This window comes from Ischnura elegans, chromosome 7 (genome assembly GCF_921293095.1).
Source record: "Ischnura elegans chromosome 7, ioIscEleg1.1, whole genome shotgun sequence".
In the NCBI taxonomy this organism is placed as follows: Eukaryota; Metazoa; Arthropoda; class Insecta; order Odonata; family Coenagrionidae; genus Ischnura; species Ischnura elegans.
Window position 1 is genome coordinate 110,841,725 of NC_060252.1, and position 18,099 is coordinate 110,859,823.

Consider the following 18,099-nt stretch of genomic DNA (forward strand, 5'->3'; position numbering starts at 1 on the left):
TCATTTACATGCAAAGTTATAGACTAACCCAGGCAAAAATTTCACACCAGTTCCCAATTTAAACAAGATTCGAAATGGGTTAGGCCGGACCTAAAACATGTATGTAACCAGAAGTCCTCATCTGGAACTAGTGAAAACTGATATTATATCCCATATAACCTCATTGAGTTCCTTATCTCCACCTCTGTTACTTTGTGGTTCCCAAGGATTTCCAAGGGAACAAAGTCCCATACTATCCAATTTCTGATAATTATAATTGGTAGGGAAGCATTTTTACTCAAATGAGAATATATATTAATTGGACCTTTATTTTTTTATTATGGCGCACCTCATCTGCTTGAAAGCCCAAGGCATTATCATCTGGCAAGTACGAGGGTTGTACCAAAAGTAAGGTTCCAATATTTTTTACAAATAGAAAAAAATTTTAACTGTTATAAATTTTTATATCGTTGAAAAGCTTACACTTTTGCCTATTTTTCAATGTAGTCTCCATTTTTTTTTACACACTTTTGAAGACGGTGCTCCAGCTTTTGTATCCCTAAGTTAAAGTAGTCTCCCGCCAATCCGTTGAGGAAGCGTGTGATCTCTGTCTGGACTTCACCGTCGCTCTTGAAGCGTTTGCCGCCTAAGTGTCCCTTTAGCTTGGGGAAGAGGTGATAATCGCTAGGGGCTAAGTCCAGGCTGTAAGGGGGATGGGGCATAACAGTCCACCCGAATTTCTCCAAAAGCTCCTGAGTTTGACGAGCGGCGTGTGGTCGAGCGTTGTCATGAAGAAGCACTACTCCCTCCATCAGTCGTCCTCTTCGGCGATTCTGGATAGCTCGCCGGAGTTTAGTCAAAGATTCACAATATCTTTTGGAGTTTATTGTCGTCCCTGGTTGCATGAAATCAATGAGGAGTACCCCCTTTCGATCCCAAAACACAGTCGCCATAACCTTTCCCACCGACTGCATCTGTTTGAATTTCTTCAGTGGCAGTGAACCGGAGTGACACCACTGACGAGATTGCTGTTTTGTTTCAGGGGTGTAATGAAACACCCATGTTTCATCTCCCGTGACGATCGAGTCCAACAACTTCTCCTTGTTGCCTCCCCTCTCACACTGCTGAAGAAATTTGCGAGCACAGTCAAGGCGTTGCTCCTTGTGTCCATCAGTCAGCATCCTAGGGACCCAGCAAGCACACACCTCTCGATAACCCAACGTTTCTGTTAAAGTTCTTTCAATTGTACCGTGGGAAGCTTCAGGAACCCGTTCAACCAGTTCACGGACAGTGACCCTCCGATCTTTGAGCAGCTCATTGTTGATCTTCTGGACAATCGCATCCGAAACCGGGGGTCTTCCACTCCATTCGTCATCGTGAACTTCAGTGCGACCCTCAGCAAAAGCTCTGCACCATTTGCTGACGTGCTGAACGGACATGTCCTCTTCACCATAAACCTCAGTTGCCGATGAATCTCCACAGGCAGTAACTTCCGGGCATGGAGAAATCGGATCACTGCTTGAACCTCACATTTGGTGGGAACAGGGATCAACACTTCCATTGTTGATGGTTGCTAAGCCAACACCGAGCGAAGTAGTGAATCGCGGATGGGCGGGCTCGAGAGTAGGGGCACCACTGCACACGGCACCGTAATTGGATTTAGCCTAGGACCTTCCCTCTACATTGTAGCTAATTGGGAACCTTACTTTTGGTACAACCCTTGTACATTGGAAAAAGTGAATGATGAGCTGTTATAATTTTTGCATCATTCTCTGTCATTTTCAGGTTAATTTCCATGATATTCTGGGAGGCACAAGCATCAATGTCCTGTGGCACATTATAGCTGGGAAACGGTACGAGCACCGCGACCCTCAGTTCAAGAGACTTATTCTAGCCGTCCAACAGCTCCTTCAGCAAGGCAGCCCAGCAGGAACGTTTGCCGGTTTATTCCCTCGTTTGTCAAAGGTGTTCCCGAAAATGACTGGACTCAATAAACTGGCATCCACAAGGGCACCCATTCATACATTTCTAGCGGTAATTCCAATTTGTTTTATTGAATGTGTTTTTGCTTGGGAAAAATGTAGAGGGATGAAAAACCAGAATATATCATTGAACTGGCATTCACAAGTTACAAGCTTAAAAGATTACTTGCTGAGAAAACTCATTACTAATGTAATTTAGCAACTTGTCTGCATGACATGACAAGAAGCATAAAATATAAATGTGCTCATTTGGACCAAGAGTATATGAGAGGAATAAGGGGAGATTAGTTAAAATGTATGGAATTCAACTAAAAGATCTACAACAATTTCGATCATTGGAGAAAAATTTATTCCAAATACCACAAGGGATCATTTCCAATAACATTCAAGAAATCGCTAAATTATAGAGTGAAAATCTGAACAAAAATGTGGGAGGAAAACAATTTTTAAGGCTCAATTAAGTAGTTTGTATTCAACAAAGAGAAACAGTGACTTTTGTAATGACATCAAAGAAATAGATATGTATTCATATATACCCCATTTATTTGTAGGATGAAATTATGGCTCACAAGAAAAATATTGACTATGATCACCCGAGAGATTTTATGGATATATATTTAAGAGAAATAGAGAAGCAAAGGAACGATCCAGACACAACATTCACAGGTTAGTTCCCTGAGAAGAATTGACACATCATTTGAAATGTACCGCCAAGAAAATTTAAACAATTTCTTAGCCTAGACTATCATTTATTTATATCATAACAGAAATGATTAAATCACTTAAACTATATAAAAATATATATGCCACAATAATGCAGTTATAATAGATAGCAAATCCTGTTTCAGAGTTGCAGCTAAGACAAGTGTGCTCCGAGATGTTTGTCGCAGGTACGGACACAACCTTGAATACTTTATCGTTTGGAATGCTCTACATGGTATTGCACCCAGAAGTTCAGAAAAAAGTTCAGGAAGAGCTTGATGAAGTTGTCGGCAGGGACAGAATGCCATCACTTGAGGATAGGCCACGGTAAGAAAATACTGCAATTTGACCTATTCACTCAGCAAAGAAAATAATTTTAATATCCATTAGAGGCCAATGATAAGGCTGTAAATCATTAAAATGAATCCATTTCGCACACTGGTACCCCTGTGTAAGACCAGGATGAAGTCAACAAGTGTGATATCTGTAGTAAATGTGTCAAAAGTATTGACCGAGGAATGAGGATAGCTAAAGGGGGCTCTATCTTAGGGAAAAAATCAATTAACATATCTAACAGCCAAACAGATTTGCTCAGTTCTACACAAATGTAAAACTATTAATGAATATGTGAGTGGAAGGGTTGGACTGGAAACATATTTTCAAAAAGTCAGTTGCTGGCATGTCAGCATGTTACACTCTCATAAGCTACTGGTGCTAACAACCCCATGGATTGGGTTTATTCCAGACAACTTTCAGCCAAAATTTGATTTTTCAGGACAATTAAATCCAATCTTAAAGTCAACACTATACTTTTATCAATAAAATTATGATAAATCAGTGTCATTGATTGCAATGCCTCATATTGCCATAATTCATTGCGTTGGAAAATCAGACAATTTCCACATAATTGTCTCCCTACCCTCTCACTTTTGATTAGGATACAGCCATGGGCAGAGTTTTGGGGTGGCCAGGCTCCCCCTGGCCCCCCAACTAAAATGGTAAATTGTCCGAAAAAGTAGGAAACCTGAATATTCAAGTAGGTATGTACAATGAAAACAAAAACATCAAAAGTTTGAATAAATTTTAGTCTTAAATGGTATTTGAAATTTTGTTGCCAGAGGCTATTTTAAGCAAATTTTCCTAGAGGATACACTTAGGAGCTATGAAGTGAGCTACTGCTTCACCGGGGGGTGCTTCATACCCTTTAAACCACCTGCAGTATTGCTAGCCCTCCCAACAAAAGACTCTAAATTTTGCCTATGGATACAGGCAATACGTAAATGGGAACCACCAGCCGTGGATTAATGAGGATGAAAAGGAACAAGTTTATTAAAGAAAACAAAACTATAAGATAAATCTAAATTATATTCAGCAATGAGCTATAGCATTATCTTTACACTACTAAATTTTGAATGAAAATCTTATCTTTTCCTTGATAAAATCACAATTTAATATGACCACTATTAAAATCACATTTTGGTTAAAGGTTGTTTTAATATTGAACCTACTAAACAATCATTGCATGCTACTCCACTGCAATTTCAATCTTTTTGACATCCATTCCCAATATCACCGTGTCACAAACTGTGATAGGAATAATGATTGCGATTGGCATTTCAATGATTTTGCTTTACAGGCTTCCATACATAGATGCAACCATCAATGAAATCATGCGATGTAGTACAATTGCACCACTGGCTGTCCCACATGCTCCTCTGACTCACGAGCCTTGGATAAACTTCCGAGGATACCACATACCCAAGGTCAGTGCAATTTTGCATCAAGGAGCCAAAACAATTGTTATACCACCCAGCAAGGAAAAACTGATTTCCATCAGATTTGACACTGATTTCCAACAGGTTTGACGCACTGATTTCCTTCTCCATTGAATCTGTTTTGAAATTTGAAACAGCTGGAAATCAGTAGGAAGACAGTGGGAAATCAGTTGTGAAGGTCCAACATGGCGGCTGTTTTCCTACTCATTTCCATGAATGTGGTATGACTCTGGTTTCCACTGTTCAACAGATTTGAATCCGGTTTCCCCGTTTAAGCTATTTCGAATCTGGTTTCCACCTCCATACCTATCTGAATCTTGTTTGCGACTCGATTCTCACCTCCTATGACCTGCTGATGCATAAGTTAACTTCGGATACATGAGTTAACTGCTGATACCCGAGGCGGAAATAATTATTTCCGCCAATTCCAAGTTTCGCAGAGCTGCACTCAACCAACGTTTCTAACTTCACATACTAAATCTCTATCATCAATCTGGATGTAGACTCAGCTGAAAAAAGTTTACAAAATACAGCCTAGCAAAATGAACTTCATGTAAGTCTCCCACCACAACAAAATAACACAGGCTCTATTAACGTATTTATTAAGTATGCACAAACCCTATTGGAAGTACATATTCAATTGAAAATACATAGTCATCTAATTTGGTAAACTTCTGAGGCAGAATACACTTAAAATCTCAATTTCATGCGTTAGAAATAATTTAGGGAAACACAGAATTTACAGATGAAATCTCATTTGAAGGAGAGTTAGACAAACTAGTTGTGCTTTTTATAATTGTTTATCAGTTCTTGAAAAGTCATCGAAAGGCAAAAGTTTTGCCAAGAGTAACAGAACAGTCACTGCACCAGAACAACAACAACTTACATCAGATTCCACAATCTTGAATTATCGAAGAGCACAAATTTTTCCGTGATTAACAGAAGAATCACAACACTAGAAAATATTTCAGATGCCTCTACGAAAGAAAGACTTCTTTACGTGACCTATGAAAATAATTCTGGTTCAGCATTAAGCCAACGATATCTGTATGTTACACTACAGAAACTTGCCATTAATGTTTAAATACATGAACACGGTCGTTTCACTTAGTACAAACAAACCAGCAATATACACAATACTCTGAAAATCCTGGTAGGTTCTCTTCGGTGACGTAACGCAAGTACATATTATACATATTGCATACAAAAATATTAGCAATCGCTCAAAATCTGTTGGCACAAGATAAATTATTCAACGAAAACACAAAAGATCGAAATCACATCAGGCTTCCACTGTCGCTTGAAGACTGAAGAGATGCACGAATGGCTTGATTCAACGCTGCGGGAATTTAGCACTGGTTAAATAATATGTACTGATATGATTATTTTTTCTCCACGCCCTAATACTTAAGCACAAAACAGAACCACAAGCACATAAACCATTCGTAAACATTCAGAACGGAATCGGCGTATCGGCGTTGCTACTTTGGTTTGCTATCTTTTGTAGTTAGGTGGCAGCACTATGCCCGCTATATTTTTTTAAAAGGCGAAGTCGCAAAGTGAGGTTTAAACGTGCTTAAGCCGTATTAGCCACTTAAATTGCATGCCCGGTGAGTTCCAGCAGGTGAAATGATGCACGATACAAAATGTGGATGATGTACAGTAAAATTTTTTCATCACCCGTGAATTTTTGCAAGACGGCAAGGTACATATTTCCTCAACGTCATTATTTTATTTCTGACCATGACTTTGAACTTCGTATACTCATTGACACCTCTGAAGAAGTAATTTTCCAATCAACGCAGTCGTAAAGCCTGTGTGAGATAGGTTTTTATAAGACACTCATTTCAAGAGAATTTCAAATTCATTCTACAATTCAACTCTGTCGGAAAGCACTTGTGGAAAACACTTTCAAGCCAATTAATAAGGAAAAGAGTTTCAAATGACATTCAATTCAGTGTCAATACAGTCCATGTGGAAGACGGCTGGAAACCAGTTACAATGGAAATGAGATTCAAATCACTTCCTTCCATTTCCTGTCCGCTGGAAACCAGTGGAAATCAGTGTCAAGACAGAGTCAAATCAGATTTTTAGGATTCAGATCAGATTCAAATGAGGTTCAAAACTGTTGGAAATCAGTTTTTCTTTCCTGGGCAGGGAGACACATTGAACAAAATCAGAATAAATGTTTCACTATAATACCATGAATCACTCAACAATTGACTCATTCACCAATTTATGTATGATCAATAGAGATAAAAGGTTTAAAATAATAAAAAAACGTTTGCAAATTAATTTACACTTTGCTAAAATGGCTTGCTATAAACTGATAATCACAAATACTACGGGTCTGACCTAGCAGCTGCAAGAACTTCTAATGGTTGAAGGCAAAATAGTGAGACTGCTAAGATTACAAATGAGAAAATAATAATAAAATAAAAATTATTAACAAAATTATACTCCTTACTCATTGTACCCATAAAAATGGCTACCAACATATCCTGAGATGCCATTACAAATCAATACCTTCTAATTGGGAGAGTACATATTTAAAATTACTTCACCTTGGATTTCAGGGTGCTAGAATACTGCTGAATTTATACGGTTTACACCATGACCCCAAGGTATGGAAATCACCTGAAGTCTTTAATCCTGAAAGATTTTTGCAGAAGAATGGTGAACAAGTACCAAGAGAAGCATTGATGCCATTTGGTGCTGGTATGTATGGACACAGAGTAATTAATTTGGTATGGTTGTCTATGCAGCCAATTAGCTAATATTTATACAGGCATGCCATGCTACAGACAAATAACCTCATGAGTGAAATAAGTCAAAACTCTATGCCATTAATGGAGAAAATCAGTTTTAAGTAGATTTTTGGTCTTCCTCGCTAATCTTTTCTCCATCTGCATGACATCCCACTAGGGGTATATAGGTGCGGAGAGGGGGTAAGGGGCTAACTCAGACCAATCAAGTGCAGGCACTGGGTGGAGCTTTCTTCCTGTGCCTTTATGGGTATGCTACACTTTTAAAGGTTAATGAATCACTTAAAAGGATATGGCCATGACATGCAGTGATATTCCACCATATGTATTTCTATGAATAATGAAGATAAATAATGGATCGACCGTGAAAGTAACGAGGAAGTGCTCAGAAGAGTGGGAAAAAAGAGAAGCCTTCTAAAAACCTTGAGCAGAAGATGGGACAACTTAATTGGCCACATTTTGATGCACAATGGCTTGATAAGGACTATCATTGAAGGAGAGGAGGAAGGGAAAAAGGGCAAGGGACGGCCCCGAATGAGTTACATAGGACAAAGGGTTATAAAGGATGCAAAGGGGAAGAAATACGTTGCTGTAAAAAGGCTAGCGGATAGGAGAGAGGAATGGAGAGATGCGTCAAACCAATGTTAGGATTGTTGACTGATGATGATGATGTATTTCTATTCAAATGTATTTAAATATGTATAAAGTGTCATTGTTTAAATGATCTATCCCAAGCTTTCATTGATCTTGGCCCCCCCAACTGTAATCAATCCATCATCTTAACCCTATTGCCAGGCAGGGTAGGCATGAGAGTTAGATATAGAGGCCAGTGGTGCAGCGAGGGGGGGGCTTTGTGGGATAAACCCCCCCACAGCGCTCACATAAAGTTTTTATAAAAATATTTCAATGTGACATATTTATTAACTAATATTTGGGGGAGGGATGACTCACAACCAAAGTCACACAACCATAAAACTCTCCATTTTGAACCATTTATCGTAAAAATTTTCTGGGGAGGGCCCTTGTACCTCCCGCTTACCCTGGCGAGCATTTCATACCCTCCAAATGCCCGAGTATTAGTTGCTCCTAAAACACCCCCTAGCCTTAATTCCTAACTGCGCTATAAAGGCAAACCAGAAGGCCTGAAATTGTCTAACTTAATTTGATAAATATGTACTCATTATGTGTCCTGACTGTGATTTCTTAACATCACCAAGGGTATGCCCTGCATTGAAATCAAACCAATGCCTTGCGTCACAAATGGTGTATCTTTGGGGGGCCCTGATATGTACTCCTCGCTGAAATGAGAATCCCTATATGCATGACTCTGCACCCTAGGACTTTTTAAAGTTTTCCCTTCTATTCCCCACCCCACTCCACCTCACCCCACCCTTCTCCACACCAAAATTTCATTTATTTCCAGTCTATTCTCATCCCCCTACTTCAAAGTATGCATCCATGTTGCAGCCTTGTAAAGTGCTTCACTCCATATTAGAGCTCGAGCTAACCTTCCCTTGAAAGTCTCACAAAATCATTCTCTAATAAAAATTGTTCCTCATTAAATTACGACTCTTTCTCCGATGCTTTTTTCTCTTCAATCTTTAGATGTTTATTCTCCTCCATGTGAAACAAAAATAAGTATGCATGTATAGTTAAATTGTTCAACCTGCTCAAGTCTGTGGCCTTCATTTTTATGTTAAGAAAAGCATTCCTTGCTCTAAAAGCTTTTCAACCAAGTTAAATTTTCATATATCTTCATGCTATATATCTCCCATTCCTTATCTAAGTCATTTACCATCACCAGTACCTAGCCTTTTTGCCGATTGTCTAATAACAACCTTCACTAGATTCACTTTCAAAAATTCTTCTCTGGATGGCGTGCAAATCATTCAATAAAGGAAAGAAATGTATTTCATGATAATCAAAAAGTTTTTTTTAACCAATGGTATCCACAATGTGTAATGAGAGTAATGTACAACATTAATTGATCTCATAATTATTATTGACTGTTTTGTGTTCTTTCAGGAAAAAGAGTATGTCTTGGAGAGTCCTTGGCAAGAAATAACGTCTTCCTGTTTTTCACTGCAATCCTACAAAGGTACACGCTAAGAGTTCCAGATGGACATCCAACACCTACAATGGAGCCAGATGGAAAGACCGTTCTTTTCCCCAAGCCATTTACAGTTAAAGTCAATCTAAGGACATAAGTTGAGCAGCTGATGATTCATCCCCCAAACATTATTTCAAGAAACCCATATGCAGCATCAGTTTACAAAATATTATCCATTATGTTTAAAGTTACAGAAAGATAAAAGAAAGACTATTTGAGGTACGGCTAATGGGTGATTTTTTATTCAATTTGCCAATGAGTGATTTCTAATCAAGTGAATCGAAGTGCGACATTCCGCAGGGAAAAAAATGAATGAATAAATCTATCAGTGATGTATCATTCAACATCATTAGAGCTGTACAGGTAAATGTCAGCGCCTATGCATCTTTAAAATTGAGTGCTCAGAATATAGATACATATTATGATCTTATATTTTAAGTTATTTGATAATTTATTTATATTTGATAATAAAAATTTTATAAAACAGAATCATGGTATCATTTACACCATCCACTAACAATATTCAATGGTCGCTCAAGTGAAAAAATCTGAATTATTTGCAAAATATGCACAAGAAATTACCAAGGATCAAAACTAGAGGGTGGCAAGCCGCAGTCGTTAAAGTTATAACACAGAAAATGTTAAGGAAACCAAAATATCAAGAAAATCGCAACAGTGCTTTATTAGTTTTTAAAATTATTGGCCCAAATAAATTTCATTTTAATCAAATGTAATAATAGTAATAATCAAATACTAATAATACTTTTATTGGATTTAAAGAAATTTTGCTCAAAACTTTCATATTGAATTAAATTTACTTGTGCTTCTGGGGAGGGGAGGTGCTGCCCCAGCTGGGTACAACCATGGGCATACATACTTTACAACCTTAGGGTGGAAAAAAGCTCTAGAGCTCAATAAAAATGCTGATGAAAAATTTTAAATTCTTGCAATAAAAATGCCAAAAACATAAAAATTTTAAGACATCTGACAGGAAGATCTTATAATAATAATAATAATTGCTTCTGATCAGGAAGATCAGAAGGAATTGTTATACAGCACACCTGTTTATTTTTACATAATTGGAGCAAGTTGGAGCAATTTACGTATGAACTTTATACTAATCCACTGGCATTGCCATTTCCCTCAATTCTCCTATATAACCGTTTCCTGCCAGCGCCTACAATAGAAAAACGTTTTCGTGCTACAAAGTAGCATAAGGATATTTTAAACCTCTCTGTACGGAGCTCTTTTTTGGAGGTGAGTTGCCTGGATATTTTCATCCCTCAGATTTGGGGCCCAGCTCATTCCCTTACCCCGGCCACTGGACTTCACCCTCCAACCCTATCATAGCACGAATCCACGGTCAACTTATTGTGTTACCAGTGTTTTTTCAACCAAACATTGTAGTTGATTTTAAATGATTTACTCTTCTAAAAGAATTACTGACGTTTTTTTAAGCATTGTGGAATTTTAAACAGGTTTCTAGCGCTAATAAAAATAAAGTTAGTAAATATAAGGTAATAAGACTATAAGTCCCGAAGTCCATTATTTTTAACATTAAATTCCGTTTAAAAATTGCTTGGGCACAGAACAAAATGAAGAATTCATTTCAAAGTATAAAAACATAGTAGTATGCAATAAAACATATCACTGAAAAAACTATTGAAAACATAACTACTATGCAACGGATTCCTGCAGTGAGGATGGTCATAAATGAGTGTGAGGGTCGGGCTTATTTGTCTAGGTGTGGTCCTAAGGACTCCCTAAGCTGAGTCTCAGGCCGGGCCTGAATGCATCGGACAATTGCTACCTCAGCGGTCACTACCATTCCCTCGCGTTGGCCAGAGCCGATGTCCGGTCGTTTGCTTGAAAATGCCTGTCAACTCCACCTGACGTCCGGCGCGAAAGGGTTAACAAACCATGGTTTTTGTTAAAGGCAGAATAGGTTCTAAGTGCCTTCTTAACCATTCCTTTCCTTACCTCTCAATTATAAATCCCCCCCACCCTAAATCTGCCTTTATGGTTATCATTACGTTTGTTTTGTTTTGTGCATTTCGGAGCCTCAATGATTTAATTTCATATTACATAATAGCTTGCAAATCAAAATAAAGAGAATTTTCATACTTACAGTAGTAATACGGTGGTTTCCTATTATTTTTTTATTGCCTAAATTTAAAGATTACTACTCCTGGGGTACGCATTTCATGCTTTTAGATTTTTAAATGACGATATCTATTTTTTGCGATTAAATGAAAAGTGAAAAGTTTCAAGCACGCTAAAACGCAACGGTTAAGTATGAATGATGGGAAAACCCTGTGTTACGTCATTCTGGTTCCTGCTGTCGCCGTGTGAGGTGACCTTGGGGTGAGGGTATGTGCTTCGCTTTGATGCAGACTGCTAGCAGGTAGCAGAGTACCCTGCTAGCAGATAGTGCTTGGCTTAAAAAAGGATTATTAATACCTTATCAAATGCAGGAAACTTTCCGACCTTGGGCAGTTTTAATTGGTGATTATTAAGACATGTTTCCTTGAGCTCTGTGCCTCATGCATGCATTGATAATCTCAGACGATGTAAAACTCCTATCTACTCGTATAGAAACTAGGTCCCTGTGACGTCACGTGGAGTGGCATCGCATGGCCGCTAATCTGGCCTTTTTCGAATGAGAATAAAATTGACCATTCCCATTCGTCTAAACCAGTATTTCTAAAACCAAATAATTTGTATATTATGAATACACTTATGGTCGGTAACGAATCGCAATCAATGCCTTTCGTTTTCTTTGATGAAGGAAACTGCCCTATCGTGGTATGCTCTCTTCAATTTCAAATATGAGAAAACCATTTTCCTGTCAGACCCTTGTCCCCCCCCCCCCGCCTCAGGTCCTTCCTTGATATCAATGGTGCAAATTCCCTTAGCTATTGGTTCGCTCCTTACCATACCATACAGGCACTAACTTAGCGGTAAGTTCATTTGATTTCCCTCTACAGCTGAAGACTAGATTATTTCTCGCTATATCCCTTCCTTCCAATAGCATCTGTAAATCTATAAACATTTTTCTGCTTCATTTTTTGCTCACAAAATATTCACATTAATAAACATCATTTCCACTCTACTATTCCTCGTTCTTGGTTCCTTCTTTCATTGATTTATTTTTTTGCTGCATTGAGCAAGAATTAGATTCAAGTTCACTCAAATGTTCTACCTGCCAAAAGGCGATAAATGCTTCCCTCATTCCCCCTCCCTCCACTATCATCAAACACCAGAGCTGAAGCCTGTCCTTAAGAAAGTTTGCACCGTATCATAGGAATAATAAAAATTGGATCACAAAATCATATGTTATTAATGCAGGGGTAACCAAGTGGTGTGATTACATTACATAGGAAAAAGAATAGTATGGTATTTCATCCACGATGAAGTTCTACAATGAAAAATTTAAGAACAATGCCTAATGTTTAGTTATGGCTGGATGGTGAAGTTCTAGGAAAGGAAGGAAAATGGGAGAGTCAAAGTCAAAGAAGCACTGACCGAGGCTTTTGATAACTGCCTTTGAAATAATGGTTTTAAAGTCTGCATAGTGACTGTTATAAAAGTAGGTCTAGATGGGAAATAGGATTTGAAAATGTCCCATGAAGAAGGTTTAACAGGCATTGCCACGACAAATATGATTTGGTTGAAAATCTCTTGTTGAATTTCATCTTGAGAAGGTAAAGGTTAATCTTACAGTTTATTCTCAATAAAATTTATTCTGCTCTGAAAAAAAACTTACATAAGTCTGGAGTCCACTACCGGACTGTCCGGTAGCGTCCGCAAATATAATTGTGCATTGCGGGTGACTCCTGCAAAAGTTATCACCACGGCTAGTCCCGGTTTACTTTAAACTTTCTTTTTCTTTTGGGTATTACGGAGCATCAATCTTTTAACATCAAATATCAAACTTTCATATTAAAATAAAAAGAATACTTTGTACAGTAATTGTTGTACGTTGTTTTTAATATCAACTATGAGAGGATTGTTTGCCTGTCAGAACCTTGTGCCCCCCCCCCCCCAGAAAAAAATCCTAGATCTGCCCTTGAGTGCACAAAGTATACAATATATCCAGTATTTGGTATTCATAATAGCACATATATCATTGATTCAAAGCAAAACTTACCACTATTTACTACTAATTGAGATAAGATTTGACGCCAAAAGTCCATTATGAGAAGCAGGATTATTCTACTGCTACCATAAATAGCTCATCTAACCTTTTTAAAGTAACCTTTCAAGAAGATGTGGCCTTGGACTGATCATCCTTCTTGAAATTTTCTGCCAATTCATTCTATAAACAACTGAAGTTGCCATGGTCAATAATATTTGACATAATTCCTCCAACAAAAAACAACACACAAACTGCATTATAAAATATTTGCTTTTTAACGCCTTAACTGGGAGTTCATCAAATGGTGGAATTAATTATTATGTTCTTATCCCAGAAAAAAAATGTTACATTTTTTTCTTTAATCAAATAATTTCTATTGATTTAATATGGCTTTATTTTTTTTATATTTATTTCAAGCATTACATAACTACCCGTTTTTAAGATTTTTCCCAATAACTTTAGCTTTCAAATTTTTGCGTATTCCATTTTTTTATTGAGTACGGATAGCAAACCAATCAAAAAATACAAAATACGATGATTTTTCGGATTTGTGGTGGTGGGATTGGTGGGACGACGGACATGATCAAATTTGAATTTGCTCTGAAGAAAATTCATAATTAGCTCTGCAACAAATTATAGAGAGTATTTCCGGGTCGCACAAGATGTTTTGTTCACATCCAGCATGGTTTATTACTGTGACCGCGCGAATATAAATATAATCGCACGAACCGTCGCCTCTTATATTAAGTGAGAGTAAGAAGAATATAGATATATTAGAAAGTAAGTCCAAATTGAAACATACTCAATAAAACCTCTCTTTCCCACTAATTTAAATAAAATATGCGAATGATAAACATTTAACGTTTCGTCCTATTTTCCTTGATTTCAAAATGCCCACCGTCCCCACCTGCGTCCGTTTTTTATATCGAAAGGTGGCACTCTATTCTCTCAGCTCAAGAAGGGAGGACGGGGAAGTCCACGGGAGTTTTTCATGCGTACTGTGAATCTTGCAATGCATCTCTGTGCTGTGATCTCTGACGTAAATTTGAAATGATGTCATATGCTGGATTAACATAGTTCACTAAGTGAATGTCCATCGCGTGTGTTCTAACCATCAACTAGTTTTTCGCAGACCTCATCGGTGGTGAAATATGTGCATTGTGCTCACAGAATTAAGGGCAGACTTCGAGTTTGTCTGTGGATTAGTGCCTCATGAATTATCTTCAGCATCATTCTCATAATGGCGTGTTACTTGAAGAACAAACACAATACATCAATATGTATTGACCAAGTGGAGCTAGTTGATAATTACACTCTGTACCACATCACAGTAAATGTTGGGACGACGTCTTGGATAGTGTCACATCGTTACAGCGAGTTCGTGGATCTGAATGATAAGTTAATCTCAGATTATGGTGTGAGTAAAGATCTGCTTCCTCCGAAGAAAGTAATTGGAAACAAAGATCCAGTATTTATCGAGAAGAGAAGAATGGGTTTGGAGGAATACTTGAGAACTCTTCTTAATTTCCTGCAGCTGACTATGCCCAAGGAGTTGGCGTTGTTTTTGGATTTCCAACATTATGACATATTGTTCTTGCTCCAAAATTTGGCGAAAAAGTTTTTCATCGACGGAGACAGTATTTTACAGCAGTCGAGGAATTATACATTTGGTCCGCTGGAGGTGAGTGCTTTGGTAATTTTGTCGGATTTCACCATGAACAATATTCAAAACATATGTCCACTAAAATGTCGACCGGCGGAAGTCAATTAATGTTCCATTACTTGTTTTCAGCTCCACGCCATTAGTGAAAGGTTGAAGCAACCTTGCCCTCCTCTTGAAATTACCGACAGAAGACAAGATTTCAGTCATGTTTTGGACTTCTGCTCTCAGCTGACGGATGTATGCATTAAAGGGAGCGATGCGCCAATCAAAACCAGCAACATCGTCCCTAATAATTTGAAATTTGAATTGTCAGCTTTTAAATCTGTTGAAAGGTTGAGTATAATTAACTTGCCTTTGGATAATATTTATGATTGCCACAGTATTCGCCATTCGGTAGTGTCCTTGGATATTCACGGCTGCGGGGTGAAGCGATTTTCTGAAATATTACTCTGTGATACCGTTCACAAAAACATTGCCACTGATTCTGCCAGAGAAGCGCTTGTATGGCTCAAAGTTATGTCGGTTGACTTCAGCAATAACGATATCGAGGAGATAGATGAAGCTGTGGCGCTGATGCCGCACTTACAGCATCTCACTATGCATGGAAATAAATTGCCTATCCTAAGTAATCTCACATCCCTGCCACATCTTTCCCACTTGTGCCTTTCTGCCAACAGATTTGTGTCCCAAAATTTGATTGACCTCCACACTCAGCTTGGGAACATAATCAGCATAGATTTATCGGAGAACAATATAAATTCGTTGCTACCTTTCTCCAGACTTTTTTCATTAGAAGTCCTAAATGTCGCTTCCAACTCAGTCACTGATCTTGCAGAAGTTACACACATTGCTGGGCTGCCTTGTTTAGAAAGCCTTGTGCTTACCGGGAATCCGTTGGCCACCGTGGTTGATTACCGGATAAGGGTACTTGAGAAATTCGGTAAAAGAGCTGAGGAAATTTGCTTGGACAATGAGCGACCCACTAGAAAAGAACTGGACACAGTTGCAGTGTTGCAAGCAATTAGAATAGCTCGAGAGGGTCCTTCTTTAGCTTCAGGAATCCACTCTCACACATCTACCCTCATAGGATCAACCCAGCCCACACCAGATGCTGTTACTACATGTTCTCATAGCCCTCATTGATTTTAAGTATGTAGTATTACCTCGAAGCAATTGAATGCTGGAATATAAATGATGTATTCTCTTTGTTGATAATTTCTATTTTTCTGTGATATTCCTGGAGATAAATTATATTTATACATGTATGTTATTATGATGAATTAATGGTATTTACACTGGTTTAAATTATTGATAAAGATAATGTATTATAAAATAACTTTATTTTTCAATGAGTATTTTGAAGCACCAAAAATTGTGTACAATCATCAGGTTCTGTATACAAACATTGGATGATTTGCCTACTCTATATTTTCCTCAGTGAGTCATGGAAGTAAAAGCAGTATTGTTACCTGAATGATCTGTCCATCTATGATGGATTGTATAGTGATACAATTCATTCTTGTTCAATGTACACATTTCTCTCTATTTTACTATAAATAAATCCATCTTTAACATTTATAACACTTTTGGTGTTGTTAAAAACAAACTCCATCCAATATGGTCTTTTGAAGTGGTTCACAATTAATTAATTTTCACCTTCAATAAATAACAAAAACTCGTAACAAAACAGCCAAGTATCACCAAACAAAAAAACACACCTATCTTCGATAACTTTTTACAAAATGCAAACAGTGTCATCTACCAGGATTTTTCCTACTGAGGCACAGTAAAACATGCCTATTTTTAAGCGCCAACTCCATTTCTGAAGTAATCATGCCTCCCAAGAAGTATCCTGGACGGATCTTCCATTGTCTGGCGGAAGAACTCGAGAAACTCAGCAGCATCATCTTCAGCAATGGCTCTTCGGTCGTACGATAATGTTGCTGACATTTTTGTGGATATCTTTCCAGATTCACCTGACAAAAGTAAAAATGTCAGGAACAATTAGTAAGGTGATGCAAAATACTGAATACAGTATGATTTCTTATATAACTTTTGTTACTATGCTGAAATGGGGTGCTCTTATAAAATTAAAATAGCTATTTTTTTACATGCATCGATAAGTACGTTGGAGCTATCAAGGTTTGCAAAATATGACTTCATAATTCTCAATATTCTTGTTACTGGGTCATTCCATGTCAGTTCATCCAGGCATGACACCCACCGACTCGGATTTTGATGAAACTTGCCAATTTTCATCCTTCCATGCTGGAATGAAACAGTGTAAAATATTTCTTGGCTATCTCTAATAGTTTTTTTTTCACGACCATTTGAAGTTTGGGTGAAACAGCTGTTTTTCAATGGATGCGGTCTACAGAGGCACTTGTGCCTCCAGAGGGAAATAATTTGTCTTAGCCATAGTTTTCATCCGATTCTTATGAAAATTTGCAGGTTTACTATAGAAGTCATGAGGATTCCAAAATCTTATTGAAAAATATCCTAAGGAATATTGGAAATTCTCTAAACTCGTATGTTTCATAAGATTTTAGAAAATTTTGCGTCAAAAACATGGTTCTATAAAACATCAAATTTTAACCTGAGGCAATATCTGAATCAAGCTAAATTATTTTTTCTAATATTCCTTAAGGTATGACCCACCACCTGTAAAAATAAAATTCATGGCTTTTTGCTTGCTTTGTTGTTAAAAAAGTTTTATGCAAAAAAAATCCTTTTTCACGACTCCGGTCGTCAGTGTTGGGTCCTCCTCCAAGTGTGATGAAATGCTTGTGTTAACTGCTTTCTATATCTAAGAAAATATTTACAACATGTATCTAGTGCATAATACATTCTAAAATTAAAACATTTTTTTATGTGCAGGTTGTTTTTCTCCCGATACGAAAAATATATTTTTGAAATAGAATATTTTAAGGAATTCATAGCACTTACCCATCATTGCTGGGGATAACTTGATTGTTGCTATATAAA

The 18,099-nt window shown here is 37.6% G+C and overlaps 3 protein-coding genes across 3 annotated transcripts in view; 2 read left to right on the top strand and 1 right to left on the bottom strand.

Moving 5' to 3' along the window:
- Window positions 1-9,799, top strand: part of LOC124162214 (methyl farnesoate epoxidase-like) — a 29,114-nt gene extending 19,315 nt beyond the window's left edge. Inside the window, exons 5-10 of the mRNA XM_046538671.1 lie at window positions 1,765-2,013; window positions 2,513-2,627; window positions 2,810-2,990; window positions 4,300-4,426; window positions 7,015-7,156; window positions 9,229-9,799. Coding sequence (XP_046394627.1) covers window positions 1,765-2,013; window positions 2,513-2,627; window positions 2,810-2,990; window positions 4,300-4,426; window positions 7,015-7,156; window positions 9,229-9,410 — 996 coding nt within the window. The 3' untranslated portion in view covers window positions 9,411-9,799. The remainder of the gene's footprint in view (window positions 1-1,764; window positions 2,014-2,512; window positions 2,628-2,809; window positions 2,991-4,299; window positions 4,427-7,014; window positions 7,157-9,228) is intronic.
- A 4,271-nt stretch (window positions 9,800-14,070) lies between these two features.
- On the top strand, window positions 14,071-16,695 carry LOC124161870 (nischarin). Its single transcript, XM_046538098.1, has 2 exons — window positions 14,071-15,132; window positions 15,244-16,695. The coding sequence occupies exons 1-2, from the start codon at window positions 14,692-14,694 to the stop codon at window positions 16,255-16,257; spliced, it is 1,455 nt and encodes a 484-aa protein (XP_046394054.1). The 5' UTR covers window positions 14,071-14,691; the 3' UTR covers window positions 16,258-16,695.
- The window catches only part of LOC124161871 (pyruvate dehydrogenase protein X component, mitochondrial-like), a 35,847-nt gene continuing 34,185 nt past the window's right edge, over window positions 16,438-18,099 (bottom strand). Inside the window, exon 9 of the mRNA XM_046538099.1 lies at window positions 16,438-17,090. Coding sequence (XP_046394055.1) covers window positions 16,918-17,090 — 173 coding nt within the window. The 3' untranslated portion in view covers window positions 16,438-16,917. The remainder of the gene's footprint in view (window positions 17,091-18,099) is intronic.